General features: G+C 48.0%; 1 protein-coding gene across 10 annotated transcripts in view; it reads left to right on the top strand.

Moving 5' to 3' along the window:
- Window positions 1-26949, top strand: part of NCAM1 (neural cell adhesion molecule 1) — a 261176-nt gene that overhangs the window by 167914 nt on the left and 66313 nt on the right. For all 10 annotated transcript variants that reach the window (XM_054997438.1, XM_054997441.1, XM_054997435.1 and 7 more), the window contains exons 2-5: window positions 21173-21247; window positions 23528-23743; window positions 25566-25709; window positions 26587-26724. In XM_054997438.1, coding sequence (XP_054853413.1) covers window positions 21173-21247; window positions 23528-23743; window positions 25566-25709; window positions 26587-26724 — 573 coding nt within the window. The remainder of the gene's footprint in view (window positions 1-21172; window positions 21248-23527; window positions 23744-25565; window positions 25710-26586; window positions 26725-26949) is intronic.

Here is a 26949-nt window from a genome sequence, read left to right as displayed (position 1 = left end):
GACACTGAGAGAGCTCTGAGAGAGCTGTGACTAGCCCAAGGTCACCCAGCTGGCTTCAAGTGGAGGAGTGGGGAATGAAACCCGGCTCTCCAGATTAGAGTCCCGTGCTCTTAACCAGTACACCAAACTGGCCTAAGATGATCAAGTGACCCTCCTGAACGAAAGCCATTTCCTGCCTTTGATGAGCACAGCACCCTGCACTATTCATGGTGAGGTAATTTTTGAACTTCCAAGTCTGTCATGGGACAAAAAATCCAAGTGCAAAAAGAGCCAGTTTTCAGACTTGCAGATTCAGGGGCCAAACTAGACATTATGGCACCCACAGGTTTGTCCCATGTTCTCCACTGTTTTAGGAAAGAATTTGAGCATTTTAAAATGCAGCAAAGATTTGACCCATGATACAGGGGGACCAAGCAATCTTAGTCCTCCCCCCCTCCCCGCACCTTTTATTTTGGTACCTGCAGAGGCATGTTGCGGGGAGGGACACAAGATTGCCTGATTCCCCCATGCCGTTCTCGTTGCATTTTTAAATGGTCAGATTCTTCCCTAAAATGGCAGCAGCAGCCATGGATCAAACCTGTGGCCACCGTATCGTCTACTTTTGCCCTGAATAATCTTCTTTCCCCAAGGAATGTCTTCACTGCCAAGTTGCTATCCATGGTCAATGAGAGGATACCGGCAATGTCTGCTTCACTACCCTGTCAGCCCCCTCAGCTGCCTTTCTCCAATCAATCCCAGGCCTCCTCCCCAATTTCTGACTAACTTCCAGCAATCCTCCAAGCTCTCCCTTTTTCTGTCTCCATCTCAACAAATCCCTTTCTATTCTTCTCTTCCCCCAAGATTTCTCCTTCTTCTCCACCCGCCATTCTGTGCTGAAATCTCCCCTGCTAAAGATGCCGACCTGTTTTCTCCTTCTTTCCCTCAAACCCCACCTGCCTTTTTCATATTGAGAAAAGCTCTTGTGCAGAGTGGGTTTAATACATTTTCCATGTATCTGCAAAGCGTTCGTTTTGGGTCATCTTATATTTTGCTACTCATAATCATGAATGCATTTATTTCCCAAATCCAGATTAAATCCCTTTTCTCCTACTTTTTCATCTCTTCTATCAAATTAATAAAAAACACTATATCAAATCAGAAGTGCTTCCTTTTTCCTCAGTATTGCTTTCTGACATCCTCATGTGTACATAGACTTAAAAGATCCCACAACCTGGGCCAGGAGGTGCATGTGTGAAGGCACGTGTGTTCCACACTTTGATGTCGCATGTTTCTTTTTGTTGTATGTAAAAATATATCTTAACACATCTTTATAGATAGCTCTTGTATCTGAGCACCTCATTCATCCTAGTGAAGCCAACAGTACAAAGTTGACCACACCTGACTTTCCAACCATTGTCTGGAATTCAAAGTGGCCCTGAGACATTCCTACCCACAGTTTCCACTCTCAAGGATATTATCTCATGGCCGTTACCCTATGGGAAACTGTAGGAGCAGTTTTTGGGGAGTTTATCAGGGGCTCCTCAGTGAGAAAATTGGTCTATGACATTCTCATCGCGCCCTTTCTCCAAGGAGTTCTGGGGTGTGTGCATGGTTTCCCTGTGTTCCATTTTATTTGTGCAACTATCTTGTAGGTAGGTGGATGAGAGCGTGACTGGTCCCAGTGGATTCCATGACTAAGTGGAGATGTGAACTTCAGTCTTAGTCCGACCACTACACCACACTAGCTTTCAATAAAATCAGTGATGGCAATAAAGCTTCTCTGAAAAACCATTTGGCTGCTCATTTTTGATCTTCCCCTGCAGTGTGTAGTTGGATGTGCTCTACTGCAAGATTCCTGGCCTTCAGCTGCAGTTTTTGAGTCAGTTTTTGGGGAGATACTGCAGAATCCAGGTAGCCCAATCAATCTCCTGGTGACGGGTAAAGACAGAATGGCAGGATTTGAGTCCAGTAGCATCGTAGAGACCAACAAGATTTTCAGGGTATAAACTTTTGAGATTCAAAGCTTCCTTCTTCAGATACAAGGCAAAGTGTCCAGAAAACACTTTCTTTCTGTGGCTTGGATTATCTAGTTTTCTGCATGCTTATAATATACCTTTAAGGTCTCTGGCCTATGGACCATTCAGTTTATATAGCACACATTTTGAGGCTGCATCGGTGGGTGAGGAGGACTTCCTGTATTTTATTTAAGTGATGACTATCGCTTAGATGTGTAGCTAGTTCTTGGGTGGCTTATCACTGCAGGCCTGGCTCCCATTGTTGAGTAATTGACTAGGGCTCTAAAAACCAATGATCTGTGAAGAAACACAATAGCAGATTCAGAGGAGTGGGTTATCAAGTCAGTTGAGAAGATAGCATGGAAGGGATTAATGGATGTGGGGGGCAAGATGGGCTAGCCAGTTACAGGGGAGGGGCCAGCCTGCCCCCTTTTCCTTTCCTTTCTGATGTCATACATTGCTGTTGCTGTCTGTTTTGGTTCACCTCAGTTTAGTTGCTACTGTTGTTCTTTGATGTCATTTGTAGACACTTTATATGCAACTGGCGCAAAACTGATATTGAAGTGCATTAATTTTAACAGGGAAAATCTGGCACTAGGAAAAAAGAAGCTGGTGCAGAAATAAAGAGCCATTTTGCGCACAGGAGAAATGAAATCGAAAGAACCATAAAAATAACCAGACAGCTTTGGAAATTAATTCTCACCCCATGTGCCTTTTGCAGTGACTTTTGTGTTTTCCTTGTAGGCTGTTTTTTTCTAAGAGTGGGAGGGGTGTCTTGGCCTTTTTGATTCTGTCTGCAGTATCTACAAATGAGGGTAACAGAAACAGAGACTGTACTCAGTGAAATGTGAAAGTCGCTGGACCGTTCCAGCCAATGGGAGACAAATATGTGGAATTCTGTCGTTGTTTTTTTCCTTTTAAAAAGCAGGTGCACAAGTCCAAATCAAAATCCTGCATACCTGCTTTTTAAAAAAGTGTGTGTGTGGGGGGGATGCTTGCAAGTTGATTTACCACCTTCCAACGTCATAGCTGTTTTGGCTCTAAGAGACAAGTTCTATTTCTCTAAGTAACAAACGCCTGTGTGAAAAGTTCCTAAGAGTAAGCTTGCATCTCCTGGCCAAGAGTGCTTTTATGTGTTACGTTGCAAGCAATCCGAAGCTCCTTCCTGGTCTTCTGCCTCCTAGCAGCCTCTTGGCAAACTGATATGAGACCCAGGTTCGAATCCACACTCTGCCATGGAAGCTCAGTGGGTGACCAGTCACACCCTGTCAGCCTAACCTACTTCACAGGGTTGTTGTGGGGATAAAATGAAGGGGAGAATATTGTAAACCACTTGGGTTCTCCACTGAGAAGAAAAAGGCAGTATAAATGAAGTAAATAAAATATCTGGCTTGGAAATAGCTCATAATTTCAAACTGAAAATGAATACATGTAACACACAAGTAATGTGACGCTGAGGCTCAGCTTGCACCTCTGTTTGTTGTGAAGCTGGAGAAAGTGCTTGTCCTAAGAAAACTTTACTGGGAGCAAGATGCACTGAATAGACCTGAGCAAGGTTCTGAGTAGATGTGTTTGGGGTCATTCTCCATACGGTGAGCTCCCTGCCCATTAGTTTGCTGTTTGATGGCTTTACCTCCTCAGCCATCATCCCAGATCTTCTTCTGAATTTTTCCTGAGAGAGTACAGAAAGTGGGCCAGAGGTTCTTTATTTGATCTTCAAAAGGAGTTTATGTCTTCTTCCACACCATTCATACCTAGACCATTCCTGTCACGGTAGTATGGTCCTTTAGGCTCTAAACCTTTGTGGAGGAATTGAATGCAATCTGATGAATTAAAATCAAAGCGATAAAACTGTGACTTGAGTAATATCTTCTTCCTTTAGAAAAAAATTATAGAAGCCACTAACTTTGTTACCTCTATGTGTGTGTGTGCGTGTGTGAGTAAGAGAAAACTAAGCGCTAGGTCTCCAAGGTAGATTTCATGGCGCAACGGCGGGGTGGAATGGCAAGTTGAGGGTCTTGATGATGTGTCCATGAATCAAAAGAGAAAGGTAGGGCTGTTTGCATTCTGGGAAAGGTCATTGTGCTGAAATGGTGGGGAACTGTATTCAAAAGCATAGACAGAAACAGACTGATTTTCTGGGGCCTGTTAGGAGAGTTTTTTAAATGGACAAAAGGATCTTAGGAGAACAGTCTGCCTCAATTCTCTCCCAACCAACCCCTGGATGGGTGCTTAATTTGGCTGTACTTGGTCATTAGAAGCAAACTCTTGACCCACTGGCGTCCGGGAGCATTTTGTTTGGGGCATGTGCCAGAACTCAGTCTCCTCTCTGAGGCAGAAGATCTGATGACAGAGTAGTTTAGCTGGACATCGTGTTGGAGGGCAGTGGCATCAACTCAAGGTTTTGGAGAACTCTTGAACATGATGGCCTCAGTCCTTCCCCTCATCTGCTGGGATGAGGAGCAGCCAGGCCCAAGTGAGAGGGTGAGTGGGTGGTGATGGTGAAGAGGAGGTGGAGCAGTTGGGGCCAGGAGCACAAGCAAGTGGCCACATACTCCATGCTGGGATGTAGGGCTGGGCAAGGGACTGACAATGCTACCCCGGAGCCAGCCCAGGCAGATCTGTGTGCCACCAGTTGCTTTTCTGTGCAAACTCCATTGAAATGGATGAGAGCTCTGCCAGGGCACATGAGTACAGTTGCTCGTTTGGGAAGAGCTGGCAGATGGTTCTCTCCTGTGAACACATAGCTGTGCATGGTGGAGGGCTGCAGGTAGAGGGGGAGGGAGGCAAAAACTCTTCCTCTTTCGTAAGTGCCAGCTCTGCTGATGTAAGAGTCAGGAGGGCAGTCAGTCCATGCAGGCCCCATTACTCTGGGAAAAAAACTTCTCCAGGGTTGGAAGGACCTGTGCAGGGGGGGTTGAAATGTGGGAAGGGTCTGCTGGTAGATCTCTGGATTGCATCCCTTGTGTCATGAACACATGAAGCTGCCTTAGAGGTTAGGAAAGCTCCCACTCTCCTGGCTTTCCTCAAACGATGTCAAATCAAATCACTCAAGATGGCTTTCGTACATAGGTAAGACGACTGTAACATATGGAAGCTGGGTCAAAGAGATCTCCCAGTAAAGGGATAGGGAGAGCCTATAGGCTTTACTATTATTGCTGTAAGTATGATCCTACTGGGTAGATCCTATGTTGTTTAATAGTTCACTCTTAGAACTACTTGTGCTCTGTTTCAGCATTTCTTTGACTCTATCTTGGATTTCTGCTGGTTTTAAATCTTTGAAAATTTGCAAGTATATACTGTATTATACATGTACTTGAAATGACTTGGAAATTGTTCTGACACACTGTGTAATCTGCCTTGAGTCTCAGTGAGAAAGGCAGACTATAAATAATGTGGTGGACAGAGTCCTCAAGTCATAGTGGGCTTATGGCGACTCCTGGTGGGGTTTCCATGGCAAGAGACTAACAGAGGTGGTTTGCCATTGCCTGCCTCTGCAACCCTGGCCTTTGCTGGAGGTCTCCCATTCAATTACTAACCAAGGCCAACCCACCTTAGCTTGAGATCTGACGAGATCAGGCTCGTCTGGGCTATCCAGGTCAGCGCATAAATAACATAAATAATACATAAACAAACAAATAAATGAGACGAGTGTTCCATCAAGGCTGGTGTCATCCACTCAGACTGGCAGTGGCTTGCCGGGGTCTTATATGGAGGTCTTTCACATCCCTGCTAGCTGATCCTGGATATGCCAAGGATTGAACCTGTGACCTTCTGCATGCCAAGCAGATGTTCTGCCACTAAGCCACGGCTCCTCTTCATGCAAAGTTCTCACATGATGAAATGCTCTGTCAGGAAACAGTACTCTCTGAACACAGAAAGCTTTCATGTCAGGAAGACATGTAGACTTAGAACCTTTCCCCCTGCTACCTAGCACAATGTTTAGAATGGAGGAACGTTTTCTCCAGCACCCTGCCAGACCGGGACACAAGTTGACCCCTTTTCTGAACACTAGGCCTAAGACTGTTGTGGATGCCTTCCAAGAGTCCAGCTGGGTCACTGGGACACTTGGCCATCCCTCCTGTCCTGTGTTTTGGCGGATGGTTGCCTTGCAAGGTGATCGTGTTGAGCTGCCTTGAGTGCTTAATCCTTTTGTATGTGCTTCAGGGGGCTGCCCTGCTTGACTCAGCCCCAGGACCTGCCACAATTAATAAGGCTGCCTGCTCTGACTCTGCCATTGTCTTGATGCAAACCCATTAACTCGTCTTCCTTGCCCTTTTCAAATGGGGGATAGAGATTAGCTGGATTAGGAAGGTAGAGGAGAGAGCCCAATTAACATGCAAAACGTTTTCTCCAAATTGATCTGGGGTGGGAGGGGGAGTCCATTCTGCCCTCCCTGTTTATGTATCAGGCCTGCTACACAATCCTGTGACGCTCTGGTGCCGGAGATAAGGGCAGCAGGGAGATCTACATCACCCCATATCCCTGGTGGTAAAATGAGGCCTCCCCCTCCTCCCCCGTTCTTGTTTGTCTAGACATTCAGTTGCTGCGGCAAAAGGGGTCAGCTAAGGTAGCCGTCGTACTGCGTGCTGAATTGTGTCTATATGACACAGGCAGTTGTACGTCTCTGGACAGCATGAGAAGCCGGGACATTATCTCTGGTTCACTTGCTGAGATCTTGAGAATGCAGACAATCACTTTGCTTTGCTGTGGTCACAGCTGTATACACCAGAGGGATAAAACATCGTCCACCCATTACTGTCTTGGGTTTGTTAACAAAAGAGTCGAGCAGATGGCTGTGTCTGTTCTTTTTTAGAATTATTTGATACATAGCAAAACAGCCTCAATATCATCGTAACCTCTTTGGTGGAGGGTTTTTTTTTAAAATCATTTTTGTGATATGTAAAAGGAGCTGCAGTCAATACTTGGCTATCTGCAAACAAATTGGTTATTCCAGCTTTATACCACTTGGTCCATTTCATTGAAGGGCAGCAGCTTTCACTGGCAATACCTCTGAGGGCACATCAGTCCTGCAAATGAATATCGGCTTTATTGCTGTTTTAATTGTCCTGGTTTCCCCGCAAAGGATACTGGCGAGAGTGCCAAGCGTTTTTGTTTTAGAGATCCACAGTACCCTCTGTTCTGACGAGGGAGAGGGAATGACTTACACTGTTAAGTCTTGCAGTGTAGCAATTAGCAGATGGTAGTGATGCATAATTCCTGGTAGCCAAGATAGTGTCAGAACAAGGCACATGTATCTGGCCTCTCCTATAAATAGATGGCTGTGTAGCCAGCTAGCTGAAGAGGAGGATGTGACTGTGAACTGAGATGCGAGGAGGGAATGGGTCTCAGTCTTTGTGAGACATTTCAAGAATTTGTTGTCAGTTTTCTTAGAACTCTCACCACTGCATCAAAGCTGAGATGTCCAAATGGCAGTTATTTGTCTTACAGAGTCAAGACTGAAAGCTCAACACTCTCTTTGGAGCTTTTTTGATTAGGAAATGAGCACGAGTTCAGCACCAAAATCCCACAAGCTTGGAGAAAAGCAGAGAAGGATTTCTAATGTCAGGATATGTATGGCGTATGGCCTCACTCTGCACTTGTTGATTGTTATGGAGAAGGTAGATGACAGAGGAGCAAGGGGACAGACCTCTGCTTCCAAGAGCTTTCTAGAGCATTATGTCTGTTTTGTGGCTCTGCTATTCAAAGGGCAGCTTTCCAGTCAGTTCCAGAAGTTCAGTCCTGTACACACTATAGCTTAGGTCAAAAATCTTCATTGAGATCACCCAGCTTGGTCTAAATTTAAACATGGAGAGCAGGGTTGGGGGGGGGGCTACTGGATCCATCATCTGTTGGGTGGTGCCCTGTGTTGAGCTGGATGCCTGGCCTGGCAGTAACTTGAAGGAAGAAATTGTATAAAGGAAGTATATTTTTGTTCCAAATACCAGGTTGTGAATTTGACCCATGCTAGTAAACCAGATTTCTGGATACGCCACAGTAGCCCCTGGAAATGCTTTGCAGTCCTGCCTAGTACAATATTTTTTTCTCTTTACTTGTTACTTTATTTTGATGTGAATATCATAAAATGTGCAGAAGCTGCCATTGTGACTTCAAATGACAGGCTGTGCACATGTAATTATTTGACCTGAATGACTGGCATTTTTCCATACTCCCGAACCAGTGTGCCAAATCCTCAAAGCACTTTGTGTTGCAAATAGAGGATTCTGTTGCTCCAACTTTGACTTCTGTAGAAAGCGCCCCCTCCCACACTAAGAGGTTGCGTTAGCAAATATTTATGAAGAAACTAAAGTGCACTTAATAGCGCCCCCACCCCCAATGAAGCAGAGAATTAGTTCTGAGCATGATATTAATGGCTGCTGTTCAAAGGAGCATTGATGAGAGAGAATTGCATTTGCTGGGAGCATGGAATCCTCTCTTCTGAACCATGCATCTCAGATTTTGCAGTGATAGAACTCTCAATATTGTACATAAATCCAAGGATATATATATATGGGATGGTTCTGCAGATATTTTTTTTACATTGCCAAGTTTCACTTCTAAATTTTTCTTTATTTATTTAAACTATAAACTATACACCATAACACAATAAACAATATAGAGAATAAGAAAAAAAAACAGTTCTAAACATGACACACTAACGATACATATATCTATATAATTAAAAGGGAAAGGGAAAAGAAAACAAACAACAACAAAAAACCCCTAGATTATGCTACAGGTTGAGTTCTGATTTTCTCCGCAACAAGTATGTATCATTTCTAGAGTCACACTTATTCTAGGTTAGTCACAAAACCCCTCTTTTTTCTATTGTTTATGTTTCTTAATCCATAAATGCAGATGTCATCAAATCCTTGTTATCCATTTCATGCAAAAAGTCTACTAACGGTTTCCATTCATGGTTGTTGTGGGTTTTCCGGGCTGTATTGCCGTGGTCTTGGCATCGTAGTTCCTGATGTTTCGCCAGCAGCACCAGTGTCAGTGTCACCAAAAGATCTCTGTCTTTTGGTGCTACACCTCTGAAGATGCCAGCCACAGCTGCTGGCGAAACGTCAGGAACTACAATGCCAAGACCACGGCAATACAGCCCGGAAAACCCACAACAACCATCGTTCTCCGGCCGAGAAAGCCTTCGACAATATGGTTTCCATTCAGTCAAGAAGTTAACTAGTGTCCTTTCTCTAATCAATGCAGTAAGTTTTGCCATTAACACAAACTCCAAAACTTTTGTCAACCATTCTTCCACTGTAGGTAATGTTGTAGTTTTCCACTTTTGTGCATAAAGTACTCTTGCCACTGTAATAAAATATAAAAACAGTATTCTAAAGCTTTTTTCCAACTGGCTGTCTCTTATTCCCAACAGAAAAGTCTTCAGCTGAAGTTTAATCTACAAAATCTTCTGAATCGATGATTGTATCTGCAACCAAAAACTCTTTGCTTTCTTACATGTCCACCACATATGAAAAAATGTCCCTTCTTGTTTGGCACATTTCCAACATACATTTGACGCCCCTTTATACATTCTAGCCAATTTTTCAGGAGTCATATACCAACGATACATCATTTTGTAAAAATTTTCTTCAATACTGGAGCTTAATGTAAATTTCAGCCCTCTTGTCCACATATTTTCCCATTGCTCCATTAATATATCATGTCCACAATTTTTCACCCATTTAATCATACATTCTTTTACTTGCTCTTCTTCCATCTCAAACCTCAACAAAAGTTTATGCGTTTTAGAAATAACATGTTCATCATTTGTACAAAGGGCTATTTCAAATTCAGTTTTAGATTTCTCAAAGTCATAATGACACTTGTCTTTACATTGCCAAGTTTGAGGTGATTTACTTTGGAAAAACTGGGAACATGAGTCTGTTTCGTTAGAGATGAATTTTATCAGAAGCAATGAGAGGTATTGGATCGCTGCAATTGGTAGAGGTTTGTTTGCTCAGACGTTCTGGATTCATGCAATTCTGGAACATCCCTTTTCTTTAGAGGCGACGGAGAATGCAGCTCACATCATTTCATTGTCAGTCAAGGGTAGTTCCAGAACTGGCTCTTGAACTTTTGCAGACTATTCTGGCAGTTGAGTTCCTAGATTGCAATCCAGAGATTCCTCCCTGTGCTCCTCAATTGATAAGAGATGAGGCAACCAGCTCCCCGCCCTGCCCCAGATTTCTCCTGGTCTTTCATCCTTCTTAGTCCTTCCTCTGTATGCAAACAGGACTCCCATAATGTCACTCACCAAGCAGCAGAGGTGGCTGATGGCGAAAGAAGTCACAACTGCCTTTGCTTATGTCCAAATTCAGCTGCAGATTTTAGAACAGAAGAACATAAGAAGAGCCTGCTGGATCAGAGCAGCGGTCTATCTAGTCCAGGATCATGTATCTCATAGCCAACCAGTTGTCCTGGAGGGCCAAACAAACAGGGCATAGACTGAGACCCCTGATGCTCCTTCCTGACACTGGGTTTCAGAGGTATACTTCTGCTGTATTTGAAGGTTCCTTTTATTCACTGTGGCCAGTAACCATTGATGGACACCTCCATGACTGGGATATGAAGGCTCAGAGATCTCCACTCCTCCTTAAATCTGAAGAAGGGGCTTTGAGTCTCAAAAGCTTATACTCTGAAAATCTTATTGGTCTCTAAGATGCCACAGGACTCAAATCCTACAGGCCAGCATGACTGCCTACCTGAAACTGTCTCCATGAATCTATCTAACCCCCTTTTAAAGCTATGCTTGTGGCCATCACTGCCTCTACAGGCAGCGAATTCCACAGTTAAATTACTTTTTGAATAAAAAGAAATCTTTCCTTTTGTCTGTTCTGAACCTGTTTCCCAGCAACTTACATTGGGAGCCCCTGAGTTCTAGTATTACGGGGGAGAGAGAGAAATCTCTCTTCATCTACCCCATGCATAATTTTATAAACCTCTGTAATGTCTCCTCGTAACCATCCTTTTTCTAGACTGAACTTTGAGATACAGCAACCAGAACTGCACACTCTTCCAAATGAGGCTGTATGGTAGCTCTGTACAAGCGCATTACAATATTGGCCTTTACGTTTTCAATTCCTTTCCGAATCATACCTTGCATGGAGTTTGCCCTAGTTGCTTACTAACAAGTTCCATTACTATACATGTTACCACTGTCACTACACATCCTTCTTTGGCTCTAAGTTGGCAATAAGAAGGAGGAGCCAAGAAATGTCGGTAGGGGGGCAGATTTGGCACAAAGATTCCCAGATGCTGACTCCTTGCAGCTACTGAGCCTCAGAAAAGAGTCAAAGGAGGAAGGCCCCATTTTCTGGGTTTTAAAATATTTTAAAAGTGAGGGCACCTCCAGGTTACGTGTAGACAGCCATGACAGCATCCTGTTTAGATTGTATTGTTTGCTATGTGGCACCAGTGGGTAATCAAGTTTTCAGGTGGCACTGCTGAGATTTTCAGCCCAGTTGGAACAGGCCTGTGTCTTGTTTCTGCAGTTTCTCTGCCATGCTCTCTCTCCTGGCATCCAGTTTGTGCAAGACCTTGCTCAGTGCTTTGGCAGCTGCTTGTCTGTACTGTCCTGAATTTTGCTGCCCTGGTGCATTGCTGTGGATCTCGGCATAAGTCCTCGCACCCAGTCCCCTCCCCCTTCCCTGCCTTTCTGTGTGAGACTGGGCTGGCTGTCTTCTTTGAGCGATGGATCCCTTCGGGGCTGTGACTCTGTTGGAGCCAGTCCAGTTGCAAGTCTTTTTTTTCATGCTGTGCCTTAGCTGAGTTACTTCAGATCACAGAAGCCATCCGTTTCCCAGGAGACGCTTTCCTAATGTAAGGCCAGTTTTATGAATTGGGAAATTGAATCTCTAATGAATTGATATGAGTAGCAAAGCTAGGACAAATGTGATTGGAAGAAGAATGGGAAAGGCCTGCCAAGTGGCCCTTGGGGAACTTAATGCCTTAAATGGCAGAGGTCATCTCAAATGGATGGGTCTGGGAGACAATTCTGACAGGACTCACTCCCCGTTTTCTTCAGTGTGTGTTGCACACACGGTGCCTGGCCTGTGTGCCCTCCACCCATCAGTGTCGATTTCCCATCCTGCCTGCCCCTGAAACTGAGCCTCAGAGCTGTTCACAGTATTGAAGGGGGTCTTTTATGTACGCAATCAATGGAAAACTATCTGTCTCTGGGCAGTTGGTAGAGTATGTGTCTAAATGCTTCCAAACCTTTCTTCGGCAAGTCTGATTGCACAGATTCCCCGCATCACTTCCCAGTCATATGTGGATGGCTAATAATTAGGGCTGCACCAGGCCCAGAGCTGCCCATGGCGCCCTCAGAATGACGACTGGTTGAGCTGTGGCTGAACAGGCATGGCTGTTTGGGCCTGCCTTGGCAAGACAGGCACACTCTCCCTTCGGGCCACGTGACAGCTTTGCTGCACTGGGGATTATAATAGCACTGACTTCGTTCACTGCTCTGAGTGTGGCACTAATCGGCTCAGAAGGGTGGTATACAAGCACACTGTTATTATTTGTTATTCTTCATTCAGTGTATTAAGCGTGGCTTTTCCTTCTAATTGTGGCCCAAGCTAGACATACAGGTAAATGAGCAGCTGCCATTAAAAACAGCAGCTGTGTGTCTTGTCCCTCAAGGAGAGTGTACCCATGTCCTGGCATCCTGGCATTTTGTGTTTCCGTGCCCTCTGCCAGTTGCCTGTCAGTGCTGTGGGGCAGGACCAGTCAGAGCAGCACGATGCCATGACAGGTAAGTTTAAGCGGACGTAACAGAGGTAGAAGGAGAGCTGGACAGGAGCTGTTCTTGGCTTACCAAAGATAACCTTTTGTTTATCCTTGTTGGTGACTGTAAATGACGCCCTGGAAGTCCAGGAACGCTGAGACCTATGCAGGGTTCTCTCCTGTGGGAACTGGTCTTGTTTGTTCTGCTGCTGCTTGCTAACTATGGAATGCCCTCTGTTTAATAATGAACCCAGAACTAGCCAATAAGGGCTTACCAATTGGGCTAAAAGTTTTTTTTTTAAAATTTCTGCAAGGCCTTCTGTTTGGATTAAGGCTGAAGGGCCTGTTGCCTGAAGATTGTGAACACTGGGGTTGCTCTTCCTGTGTGTGTGCTGCTTTATGAATGAGGGATGTACCGCTGGGGTTTATATGCAATGTTATCCGTAATGGAGGGGTGTATATTTGCATGTCACTTTGCACACCAGTTTGGTGGGAAAGCAGTTAACTATACGCCACCACACCTTCGAAGCAACAGCCTCTTTCCCAGGGGACCCTCAAAATTCACCTTCATCTAGGGGTAATACTATATGTTTATACTTACTAAGTTAAAAGCCAATTAATCAATTATTAAAAAGATGTAATCAGTTGATAGTCTCAGTAAAACCTGCCCCCAAACTGCTGCCCTTCTGAAGCCCAAGATTCAGAAGCCCAAATTCATCTGTCAAAGCTGTCACAGTGGAAACAGACCTTTTAGCCATTCTACTAAAATCAAATTCCAGCGTCTTGGTCTCTGGAAACTCCTGCCAAAGGCCTGCTGGGTCGTGCCCTTTCTTTCCCCGATTGATAACTGTGGTGGATGTGGACACATAGTACAGTCTGCTGTCAACCTGTCACCATTTCACAGCTGCTCCCAAGCTAGACAGTGACATTTTCAAAAGGCTGGCTCATCTGTGTTGACAGCAGTGGCTTATGTGGTTCTGGAAGGAAATTAGGGCAAAGAAGGCAGATTCGTCATTGTTAGCACTTCAGAGGAAAGCTGTTTGAATTTGACCTTGTAGGACCAAACCCTCCATTAAGACCCGCTCCCTCCAGCCGTCAAGCTGTCTTTGGAGCAGAAGGAACCCCAAAGGATTCATCCCTCTACTCCATATGAAGAGCCCACAGGGGTAGATTCAGGACTTGTATAGAAAAGCTTGTGATAGGGAAGTAGATAACGTTCAAGGAGGCAGAGGGGGTCCATCAGCAGCCTTGAGTACCTGGATGTACCACTGGGGGAGGGGACGTGTCTCAGTGGTAGAGCATCTATTTGCTTGGCATGTGGACGGTCCCAGAACCAATCCGCAGCATCTCAGGTCAAACGGAGCAGGCAGCTGGTGAAGTGAAAGGCCTCTGCCTGAGACCCTGAAGAGCTGCTGTAAGTCAGAAGAAAACAAACGCACTCAGGAGAAGGAGAAAACGCAGGTGTCCATATGTAAACCTCCATGTTCGGGCCTCGTTGATTTTAGAATATGTGCCAAATGCCCCATCCCTCCAGAGAGGCTTCAGGCTGGCTTATGGTAAAAAAGCAAACAGTGGCAAACAATCAGATTCATCAGGAGAAGCTAAATCTCTTCACGTGTGAGCAGCCGCCTGCCCTGGAAATGCTGCAGGTGAGGCTCAAACTCTCTCCAAAGGCAGCTTCATGGATGCCACCTGATAAGCAGTTACCACACAGGAGTGTGCTCATGTGGGATGCCATGCTAGGAAGTCATTAGATGCTCAGTCTCAGTGCCCCCCATCTGTAATACTAGAATTATAAGCCCTACCTTGCATGATGGTTGTGGGGATAACTGAGATAGCATATGTGAAGCACTATATACATTTCATTATAATACCATAACACACACAAAATTTTAGGCTTTGTATCCAATGTAGTAGATTTTAATGGGTTGAACCCAGGTACTATATACAATGCCTGTCAATAGAACAGAACTGCTCCCCACAGTGTAGCCCATCAAGGCCCCCTCAGTGCTGCTCTTTGGGGGCAGGAGACCCTCAGGAACAGCATGAGAAGTAAATTGAGCTCATTGGAGGGGGGGGGCTAGTCAAAATCCACTCCCCCACCACTGCTGACAGAAAATTACTGCTGGATCCACCCTACTGGTGTTTTATTTGAAACTAGTAACAAAGCCTGTTGTGGAGAAAAAATACAAAAATAGAAATGGAAGGGCAGGCATTGCTGCCCCACCATGCCCTGATCCCTTGATGGAAGGACAGGGTGGCTTACCGCCTCCCATGCGTCCCGATCTGGGCAGGGGGAGGGCAGGGAAGCTGGGCCTGGCATTGTCCCCTCCACCATGCCCCAATCTGGGAGGGGGGACAACAAGGCGGCTGGGCCTGGTATTGCCCCCTTCCCAGCGCCTTGGAGTGGAGGGAGGGCAGGGCTACGAAGCCTGGCTTTGCCCCCTAGCCAGCGCTCCGGTCGGGGAGTGGGGAGGGCATGGCGGCTGGGGCTGGCATTGCCCCCTCCCCAGCCCCCTGATCTGGGCCAAAGAAGGGCAGCAGCACAAGCCGATCACAGCGGGGAAGGGCTGGAAGGTGGGCCCATCCATCCTGCCGCCACCTCGGGCTGTATTGGACAGCTGCAGAGCCTGGGAGCACTGTTGGGGGGAAAGGGCCCTGGAGTGCTCCTGCACTCCGCAGTCGTTGAACTGGGCTGACTTTGGGCTGAAATCGTCCTCCTGCAGCGCACAGGAGTGTGCTGCACCATCAGGAAGCACCCCCCAGGAGGTGCATTCCCCCACCTCCCCTCCATCAGCCTGGCCTCTGAGAAGATGGAGGCCAGGTATACCTGCCCTGCAAGTCTATGGCAGGTAGATCTGTTCTCCGCAGGTCCAGAGGCCAAGTCTATTCACCTTGCAAAGCTATAGCAAGTAGACCTGGCCTCCATAGGTCCAGAGGCCTGGTCTATCTGCCTTTCAAAGCTATTGCTGGGTATACTCTGTGGATCCTTTGTGGATCCAGAGGCCAGATCTACTCACCCTGCAAAACCCATGGTGAGTAGACCTGGCCTCCACAGGTCCAGAAACCAAGTCTACTGGCCTTACAAAGGCATGGCAGGTAGATCTGACCTCTGCAGGTCCAGAGGTCAGGTCTACTCGCCTTGTGAAGCTGTGGTGAGTAAGCCTGGCCTCCACAGTCTCTCCCCTCGCCCCCCGCAGCTGTGTGAAGCGTGGGGGAAGGCTTGGGAGGGGGGAAGAAGGAAAGTTGCACTCCCCCCTGTGCCCCCCTGCTCTGCTTTTCCAGGTTTGGGAGGGGAAGGCTAGGTGGGGGAAGATTAGGAAAGCCACGCCCCCCCCATCTTTCCCCAGCAGATACAGGCTCGGCTTGGAGGCAGAGTGCAGGCCATCTGGGCTCGCCCCATGCTGGCTGGCCCAATCAGGGCTGAGGAGGGCGGAGCCAACCTGCGAGCCCTTCTGAGGCCCCAGAGGCTTGCTTGGACCTCGCCAGCCCCAGGATAACAGGGTGAGTCATCTAGAATACGCTTACTAAATTACGTAGTGACTCGAAGCAAAGACCATTGTGCAAATAAATACAATGGGGGTTGGGGGAGGGCTGAGAGGCAGGAGGGTTCTGGGAAGGGATGGCAGGTAGGAAGGGCAATGGGGGTTTGGGGAAGGTGGAGAGGCAGGAGGGGTGTGGCAGGTGGGGGCAAGGGGGGTCTGGGAAGGGATGACAGGTGAGGAGGGTAAGGGGGGTGGGGAGGATGGAGAGGAAGGAGGAGTGTGGGGAGGGATGGCAGGTGGGGGCAACGGGGTCTGGGAAGGGATGGCAAGTAGGGAGGGCAAGGGGGGTTGGGGGAGGGTGGAGAGGAAGGAGAGGTCTGGGAACAGCTGGCAGGTGGGGTGTGGAGCCATGAAGGTTGGGCAGAGTGGGCTCGCTCTTCCCGCTGCATCCCCGGCTCCAGCAGGACTCCCATGGTGGTGGGCGCGTCGTTCACATCCTGTCGCCCGGCTCTGTGGAGAGTGGCATGCTGCGGCTCCAGAGGGCCTCGCAGGGTGGCAGGTGCATCGCTTGTGCCTCATTGCCCCGGCCCCACCAGGAGTGGTGCGGCCCTGCTCCGGCCGGGCTCAGGGAGGCAGGTGCTTCGCCTCCACCCTCTCGCCCCAGCCCCGTGGAGAGTGGCGCGATGCAGCTCCAGTGGGGCTCAGAGGGCGACTGGTGCTTCGCCTCCGCCCTGTCCCCCCCGAGAGCAGCGCGGCCCTGCTCCAGCAGGGCTCAGAGGGAGGCAGCTCTTCGCCTCCGCCTCATCACCCCGGCCCCGCCGAGAGCGGCGTTCTGCGGCTCCAGCGGGGCTCCCAGGGCGGTGGACACGTTGTTCGCACTCTGTTAACCGGCTCCGCTGAGAGTGGTGCGCCCTTGCTCTGGCAGGGCTCCCCAGGCGGTGGCGCGTCAGTCATGCCCGGTCTCCCGGGCTCCACCAGGGCCTGCAGGCAAATTGCTCTTCCTGCGCCAGCCTCCCCCTCCAGCTGGGCTTTGTCGGCCAGCAGCAGAGGGCCGGGCAGCCTTGCCTGCCCATCCACCACCAGCGGCGCCCTCTGGAGGTCAGGTCCGACCACTCACTTTTTATCCTGGTGCTTCCGCAGGCGCACCAGCTTAAATGTGAGTCGTCGGAAAGATGCTTAGGGAATTATATAGTAGGATGTTTTTATCCTGTGCTGCTTGGCAGAATGCCCAAGGCTGACAGTGGACTGAGGAAAAGACAAAAACATTGTGTGGCTTGTCAAGGTCCACCAAGTGAGTTCTGGGCTGAGAGGAGATTTGAACTCATGACGTGTTGATTCAGTCTCAAAGCTCAGGCCTAAAGAGATTAGTTTTGCTGTCACTGCACTGCAGGTTCTCTCTTTCTGTGTAATACAGTTTTATCCTGCCATTCCTCCAAGAAGATAGGGCATTGTGCATGTTTCTCCCTTCCCCATTTCATTATCACAACAATCCAGTTGTGGATTGAGAGAGAGAGAGAGAGAGAGAGAGAGAGAGAGAGTCTGACTAGATAGTGAATTTCAGGACAGAGGACAGAGGCAGAGTTTGAACCCAACTCTCCCAGATCCTGGTCTGGCTGCACTGGGATGCAGGTGGGACCAGGTTTCCAGGACGCTCCAGGTGTTAAAGAAATTTGGACGTCCGAGTGCCCTGTTCATGCGATAAGAACAAAATGCGGGTGCTTTGGGAACATTCCAGGGGATGGAGTGGTCATTGAAATGAATCGCTCTGTGGTCTGATGCACCCTGAAAGGAGGCAGCCAGTTCTGTAGTGTTGAACTGTCAAGTAGTTGAACAAATGAAGCATTTACAGTAGAGGAGATGAGGAATGCCTTGGCTGTGCTGGTTGGAGCGGTTGTTCTATTATGGCTATTGTTTCCCCTCCTGCTAATGGCTGCGATTTAGAAATCGCACACATTAGGTCAACCCTCTTGAAATCCTCCTTTGACCTGGACTAGTTAGGCCAGGAAGCTCTGACAAGCTTGTCCCTGGAAGGGAGCCAGGATCCAATTATGGCTTCCCTAATGGCTCATTACTTATCACGAAAGGCCTCAATAGTGTGAGATTCCAGAAACTGGGAGGGGTCTGTGCTTGTGTCTGTATGCCTAAAGTGGAGCAGAAAGGTTTCTAGCTGGTGGGGGGAGGCGAAGAGAAAGAAGGTGTGTTCTGATTTGCTTCAGCTTTAGGAGAAGCACTCTGCAGTGTAACTAACCTGGCATGGTTTCTCTTCTTGAGACAGAGGACCTCAGCCACTGGGCACCAAGGGTTGGTTGCAGGATGAGCAGGTGCCCAGTAAAGCTGGTGCTTGCGGCTAAAGTCTCAGATGGTGCATAGGAACACATGCAGTTGCCTTGCACCAAATCAGATCGTTGGTCCACTATCAAGATCTGTTCAGGCTGGCCGCTGCTCTCCAGGGTCTCAGGCAGAGGTCTTTCACGTCACCTACAGCCCAGTTACCTGGAAATGTCAGGGACTGAGGCTGGGGTCTTCTGCATGCCAAGCTGATTGATGCTCTACCCCTCAGCCATAGCCCATTGAGGGTAGAATTGACAGATGGTAGGAGCCAAAGGCCATTTAGGCCACCTCCATCCATCCACTGATTGTGAACAGATCAGCTTGTGCAATGCAGGATGCAGAAAACAGGTGCAATGCAAGAGGAGCGTACAGAATAAAGCATTCCATGCAAGCCAGCCCAGCCACACTCAAGTGGGGAGGGTGAAGATCCTCTAGTGTTAGTAGACTGTTGCAGGCGGAGGCGTGGCTCAGTGGTCCAGCCCCTGCTTTGCATGCAAAAGGTCTCGGATTCCATCCCACTTAAAGAATCGTGGGTAGCAGATGTTTGGCAGGCTGGAGGCTTTTGTGGACCTGATGCTAGTCACAGCAAAGTCAGTTAGAGGGACTGGTGGACTGGCTGCAGTTCTTTATCTTGAATTGTAAGGAAGTGGGTTCCAGAGAGAAACATGAAGGGTAAACAGGTATGACTGAAACATCTGAGGATGTTTTTTCTTTGAAGCCTGCTTCTGACTTTGCACTGGCCTTCAGTTTGGGGACTTGACACCACTGACCCTTGAATTAAATGACTCCCTCTACAGCATAATCCCTGTGCTCTTTTGGTCCCTAAGAGAAGCCCACCTGAGAAGACATTGCACTGCGTACAAGAGAAGGTGCCCGGATGATTAATAGGAGGAAGGCACTAAGTCTCTTTGGACTTGGGCTATTTAGCTCTTGTCGTCTTGAATCTAATAAAGCTTTCACGTTTTATCATTACATTTGGCCTTGCCATTCTGCCCAGGAGTGAATTATGTTAAAGTAATATGGTCGAGAATAATTAGATTACACAGAAATAAAGCAGACTAAAAAGGGCAGCTTGTGTGTTATTGGAAGGAGAGATGGGAACTTCCAAGCAGAGGCTGAGAACAAAATGGAGCATTTGAATGGGAGGGGGGAGGTGGCACAGAGAGAGGAGAGCTTGGATGGGAATTACTCATGAATTAGTGATCAGAGACTAGCCAGTTCTTTGCCTCCCTGGGTAATCTCTCTCAGATAGGAGATCCTGAAAAACAACTGTAGGGCCTAGTGTGCAAAACTCACGTGCTGCATTAACAAGACTCCCTGTTCCCCCATTACACATCAGCACACACAAAATGATATTCCCATATAAGCATAGCTAGGTGGGTAGCTGTGTTGGTTTTCAGTTGATTTGGTAGCTGTGTTGGTTTTCAGTTGAACAGCATGATTTGAGTCCAGTGGCACCTAGAAGGGAGCTCTGACTCTTGAAACCTGCACTCTAAAAATCTTATTGGTCTCTAAAGTGCCTCTGGACTCAAATCCTGCTGCCCTCATAGACATCTGGTCTTTCACAAGCCAGTGTCAATGTGGTAGTCATATACTGTGGCTTTGAAATGCATCACTTTCAGCTGCTCTCTCTTGAGGCAGCATCTCCTGGCCAGGAAGGGAGAATTGTCTATAATGATCCGCAGGAGTAAGAGGAAGGGGAGGGCATTTGAGTGTGCAGGCAAGAGGTTCTCTGGGCATGTGGGAAATGCTTCCCACTGCAACTTGAATGGACTTGAGGGGAAACATCAGAGGGTCTTGAGGTACCTTCTAAGATTGCATACTTAAGATGGTGAGTCGGTTGGAGACAGAAAGAGCTGAGACTTGGGCAACCTGCGGGGTCTCTCCAGAGGATGCATTTCTATATGGGCAGGCACTGGTTTTAAAGCGCTTTTTGCAGTCACACATCAGCGGAGAGGAACTGCTTCTTTTTAAAAAAGGAGAGCTCGAATGAGCTCAGAACAGTGCTGCAGGGGGAGGAAAGGCTCCTGCCCTCCCCCTGCCATTTTCTCACATGAAAACTGCGTGTGAGGGGAGTTATTTCACTGATTGGCAGCTGCGTGTGGAGCATCTGTGCACAGATTCTCCTCATGGAGCAGCAAAGTTGGCAAAATAGCACGCCCCACAAGTGCTTTTTTGCGTGTGCAGAACAATGGTTTTGGGAAAGACAGGAGCGCTCCTTGGGGTGCTGTTCTGAGCTTGTTTGAGTTCTTTCATTTTTAAAAAAAGAAAAAAGAAACAGTTCCCTTTAGCTGACATGTGACTGTAGGGAGTATGTTAAAACTAGTGCATGCTCATGCAGACAGGTATGAGTCCTTTGGAAAGAAGCCTTCTTTTCAACCCCAGGTTTGCTGGTGATAAGGAGAAACTGCCCTCAGAAGAGAACAAAGCGAGTCTTTGGTGGAATAACTGGAGGTGCAATTTAAAGCATGCCCAATGTCTTTGTTGTTAGAATAGCCAAATGCCCTGGTATTTTCATAACAGCCTAACAGTTTGGGAATTCTTTCATATCCCAAACCAGTCTCCTGCTTGCTTTTGCAGGATATGAACACTGGGTCTCACTGTCTTGCTTCTGTTTGTCTTTTGCAGTCGCTGTCCAGGTGGACATTATTCCAAATAAGGTGGAAGTTGCTGTTGGAGAGTCCAAATTCTTTGTTTGTGAAGGTGAGTAAAGCTTTCCTGGAGCGGGCATTTTGCTCCACTTGGGTGAATGGTCTTGCCTGCTTACCATGTCAAGCATAAAAAAGAACAGCTTTGCCATGAAATCTCAGAGGGGCCGCCAGTCGTAGGAGATACTGGTTGGTTCCTGATACGGACATGCTTGTCTTTTGAGAATTTGGGGGGGTGGGTCTGAGAAAAGAGGTGGTGGAACTCAGTGGTATAGCGGGGTTTGCCAGCACCTGGGGCAACTCCTGGTGGGAGGTGGTGCCCCTGGCACCACACACACGCACACTTTGTGCGCACGTGTTCCCAGGACCACACGATGATGTCACTTCCAGGAAGTGATGTCATTGCACAGGGCACGGCTGCTCCCCCCCCCCCGGCAGCGCTTCCATGATTTGGGCCTGCTCGCCTCTCTCTGCCCCTTACCTGGCAGCCCTGCAGCACAGCCACCTGTGCCGCCTCTGCCAGCTTGGTGCACTCCTTGGCCAGCAGCCCCTGCGCGGCAGCCATCAGCATGGCAGGCGGTGTGGACAGCCTTCCGTGTATGCAGTGCAGGCTCTCCTTGTAGGGCTACCAGCCTCCAGGCGGTGGCTGGAGATCTCCCAGAATTACAACTGATCTCCAGGCCACAGAGATCAGTTCTCTTGGAGAAAATGGCTGCTTTGGAGGTGGACTCCATGGCATTATACCCTGCTGTGGTCTCTCTCTTACCCAAATCCTGTCCTCTCCATGCTCCACCCCTCAAATTTCCAGGAATTTCCCAACCTGGAACTGGAAACCTTAACTCTATGACGTGATACCTTGCTGAAGTCCCTCTCCTCTCCAAACCCCACCCTCTCCAGGCTCCCCCTGTCCCACATCTCCAGGAATTTCCAGCTGGCAACCTTAACTCTATGGCATTATACTTTGCTGAAAACCCTCTCCTCCCCGAACCCTACCCTCTCCAGGCTCCCCCCCCCCCCAATATCTCCAGGAATTTCCCAACCTGGAGCAGGCAATGGTTGTTGTGGGTTTTCCGGGCTGTATTGCCGTGGTCTTGGCATTGTAGTTCCTGACACTGAGAGATCTCTGTCTTTTGGTGCTACACCTCTGAAGATGCCTGCCACAGCTGCTGGCGAAACGTCAGGAACTACAATGCCAAGACCACAGCAATACAGCCCGGAAAACCCACAACAACCATCGTTCTCCGGCCGTGAAAGCCTTCGACAATACACTGGAGCAGGCAACCTTAACTGTGTGCCATTATACCTTGTTGATGCCCCTCTTCTTCCCAAAACCCACCCTTGCCTGCAGGGCGGGCGAGCGGGAAGGAAGGAGGGCAAGCCGCAGCCAAAGCGATGCCTCCAGGCGAGACCCATGGGGAGCACAGGGAACAAGGGAGGGTCGAGCACATTCACTGTCTGGCTGACCGGGGGTTGGCATCTACAATGTCAGTTATTCTCCAGCTGGAGCAAGCCCATGAGCTTGGGTTACCTGGGCACAGGGCTGGAGCGGAGGTGTGCCAGGAAGGGGAAGCGCCAGTGCCTGGTCTCCGAGCCTGGGAAGGAAATCTTCTGCGCCAACTGTCCATGCCTGCTTCTTTGCCTCCCGGCTGTGCGCAAGGAGGGCGGGGATCAGGGGGTGGTGCACCAGACACATGATTACTTTCAAGAGGTCCTGGAACTCCGTCCCACCGTGTTGTGGCAGAAAAAAAAAAGCCCTGAGTATTTGTAGTTCAAGTGAGAACCAAATGTCCAGAGAACAGATCTCCGTGGTCTCCCTGGGCAAAGATAATTTGAAGAATCATGCCAGGATGTTTGCAAGCATGGTTGAACTACCGAGCCAGGTGACCTGTCACTGAGTAAATGTTGCTGTGTGTAAGGTGCTGCCAAGTAACTCTTAAACACTTCACTACATGAGTCCAGGAACTGCATGAGTCAAAGCATTTTATTGATAAGCTACTCGTTCTTGCACTATTACATTCCTTGTCAGGAATGGCCTTTCTCTACAAGCACAAAACATATATAGGATTCTAAGCCTAGCCCCAGCCCCCTTCAGAGAGCAGTTAGCTAAGTATTAAAGATGAACAGCAGAACCCAGAAAATCCAAGGCCAGAAACTTCCCAGGTGAAAGAGATTACAGCAGGCTACATGAGATAACCACAGGCTGTCCAGTTCCAGGCAGTGAACATCTTCTAACATCAGAGTCACACAGAATCAAACAGGCCCTGCAGAGTATGACAGGAGACATCCTGACACTGTGCCAGGGTTTTACCAAAAGCCTTTTCTCCTCTGCTTCTAGTAACTGGGGATGCCAAACGCAAAGACGTTTCCTGGTTTGCCCCTAATGGCGAGAAGCTTTCAAACCAACAGCGCATCATAGTGTCGCCAGCAACGCCAGAGGCCGATTCCACCCTCACCATCTACAGCGTGGAAATCGATGATGCCGGAATCTACAAGTGCGTGGTCTCCACCGAAGAAGGGGAGTTTGAAGCCACACTTAATGTGAAGATCTTCCGTAAGACACCAGCTTGGTTCCATTTGGGTTGGGAACATGTGGCTCACACAGTAACCAATCTCTTTTGGGGAGGAGGTGTGGGATTCTGCTTGGCGAGAAGCCATGAGAAGAGTGGGAACGTTGGCGGGGGATCAGTTCTGGTCCACCTTTGGAATTGGGGGTTTGATCAGGAAAGCCACGTCTGCCTCTTCAGAGTAGACATCCATTTTCCACAGATTTAAATATGAACTGGTTTCAACCCTTCAAGCAGGTATCATTCCCATTGCCGTGGCGAGGGACAGCTGGCAGAGGGCCACAGCCCACACATTCTCTGGGCAGGGAGCATTTAAAACAACTTTTTTTTTTTTGGCATGCCCTACCTCTTGTTGGTTAGCAAGTTGTCTTATCCAAGAGCCCCCCAAATTGGTCACTGTGGGCTGGTTTATTAGACCCCCCTGGGTCCTGGGAGAGATGCAACAGATTGAAGTGTGTATGTCTGGGTTTGATAGCTTGGGGGCTTCCTGGGGTTTCTGAGTCTCACTGATTCATTCCACTCATGAATTGCATAGGAAGAGAGGATGTGATGGGGAGGGGTGATGAATTGCGGTTCCTGACTCATCAGCTTGCCCTGATCTGGATAGCCCAGGTGAGCCCGATCTTGTCAGATCTCAGAAACTAAATGGAACGAAGCCGAAGAACAGGACCACGTACAAAAGAGTTTAATTTTCTTGCTATCAAAACTCAAATGTAAGGCACAACGAAAAGCCAAAATCAATTTTCTTGCTTTCAGAACACAATTGTAAGGCACATAATAAGCCAAAATCAACCGAGGAGTTATGAAGAATTCCCAAACTCCCAGCTGGAGGTGGCAATGGGTTTGCCGGCTTGGAAATTAGGCCCCCTTTCGCACAATATGCTTTGTCATAAGCCACATGTAAATCAATTACAGTCTGCTATTGCTACTTTTCTCTTTTACATAGAAGCCACATGTAAATCAATTATAGTGGCCTTTTTAGTCAGATCTCAGAAACTAAGCAGGATCGTCCTTGGCAGACCTCCAAAGAAGATCAGGCTTGCATAAGCAGGCAATGTCAGACCACCTTTGTTAGTCTGTTGCCTTGAAAATCCCAACAGGGGTCGCCATAAGTCAGCTATGACTTGAAGGCATGTTCCTCCACCACTCATTGCTTGGTATATACACAGTGTTTGCTTGGTGTGTGAAGACTGCCAGGATTGTGACTAAGGGGCATGCAAATCAGAATTTGAGTGGGGATGTCTCCATAGAAGCATGCTCATTGCGGCGTGGGTAGACCTGCAGCCTCACAGAAGGGGCCCTGCAGGGGACAGGCCACAGCTTAGCAGTGGAGCATTTGCTCTGCATGCAGGTGGTTCAGTCCTCAGCGTCTCTTTGTATAAGTATCAAGTTGTAAGTGTCGTGAAAGACTTCTGCCTGAGACCCTGGAGAGCGGCTACCAGTCTTGAATAGACAAGACAGACCTTGATAGACTGAAGGCTACTGCACGTGTTCACCAGAAGCGACTGTGATTTGCTCTTAACCCTTATGTCGAGCACAAAACCTCCCCCACCTTCCCTGAGGTGATTTTAAAGCATATCCTCCCTTTATTTTAAAAATAGCACCAAACAAACATTTGAGCAGAAAACATGAATGGATGAAGCGTGAATGTGTGTGCAAATGTATGAATGTGTATGAAAATGATGTGTCATCTGAACTTGTGTCTCTGCAAGCAGAGCTCATGCCACGTCAGAAAAACCCACCCCACTCCTCTTTCAGGTCTGTTTTGACACAGCCTAATTCCACTCCTTTCCTGTGGCTCCTTTCCAGAGAAACTCACCTTCAGGAATGCCCCCAGCCCGCAGGAGTTCAAAGAAGGAGAGGATGCCGTCATTGTGTGCGATGTGGTCTCCTCCCTGCCTCCTACCATCATGTGGAAGCACTTGGGCCGGGACATCGTTCTGAAAAAAGATGGTACGGTGGAGCAGTGGGGGCCACTGTGTAACCTCAGAGCGACCCAGAGGTGGTCTGGGGAACACTTTCGCTCTGCTGCTGTGGGTGGTGGTGATGGTGGAAAGCATGAAGGACAGCGAGCAGAGTGGGTGTAGTTAGGACTATGCTGGGGCCCAGTATTGAAGTCATCAGATATATCCAGATACATGCAGGATTTTTGTGTGCGTGTGTCATTGATTGGCTCATGGGCTGCATCAAGGGTTGCCAGCAGTGCTGGGCCACAGCTGGGAGGGCTGTGGGCAAGAATATGGGAGGGTGGTGCAATGCTGGCTGTGGCATTGTATCACTTCTGGTAAAAAAGTGGCATAGGGTAGCTCTAAGAATCTCTGCAAAGTGTATGCTGAAACCATAGAGTTTCTGGCAATTCTTAGAGTCAAGGATCTTTTAAAAACCCTATGGTTTTTACTATAGAGTTTCTGATGATTCCTAGAGCTATCCTATGTCACTTCCAATTTTTCACTGGAAGTGACACTGCTTCCCCCCCCCCCCCCCGCTACTGTTCAAAATGAGCTACCAGAGCAGGGGGTGGGGAATCTCCTGTCTTCACAAGGGGAATGGGACCCCTACGTGCATCTCATAAAACACTTGCACATCATCTGTTAAATCTACATGCTGTAGAGACAGAGCTTCCTTTTCCTTCCCTTTGTTAAGTGTTTTGCTGGTTGACTGGATTGGAATTCTTTCCCTAGGAACTCTTGGATTTGATTATTGGAACGATGGAGGCGCGTGGTGGGTGGGATGTGCTAGTCAGTTGAGCCCAGTCTGTGAAATTATGAGATGAGTGAAGGTTGGCACTGCAAAACGATCTCTGTGAGTTTTTCTGTTCTCTTCTTTTCAGTTCGATTCGTTGTCTTGTCCAACAATTACTTACAAATCAGAGGGATAAAGAAAACAGATGAAGGCATGTACCGCTGTGAAGGGAGGATTCTAGCCCGAGGAGAGATTGACTTCAGGGAGATCAGGGTCATTGTTAACGGTGAGTCATGAGGGAGGGTTTCTTCAAGTTGGGTTGCCATGTTAGTTACACCATAAGAAGTTAAACATTACAATCTAAGATGATGCTCTCTGCACAAGCAGGCAACTTCTGAGCGGTGTCTTGTTTGGATGACATCTTCTGAAGTCTGCTCCACCGCAGACAATTTATATAACGTAAACTGGGCCCCTGTTGGAATGAAAGAGCAAATGCCTTTCTACACTGGCT

This window comes from Eublepharis macularius, chromosome 14, assembly GCF_028583425.1.
Source record: "Eublepharis macularius isolate TG4126 chromosome 14, MPM_Emac_v1.0, whole genome shotgun sequence".
Taxonomy (NCBI): Eukaryota; Metazoa; Chordata; class Lepidosauria; order Squamata; family Eublepharidae; genus Eublepharis; species Eublepharis macularius.
This window is presented reverse-complemented; position numbering and strand designations above follow the sequence as displayed.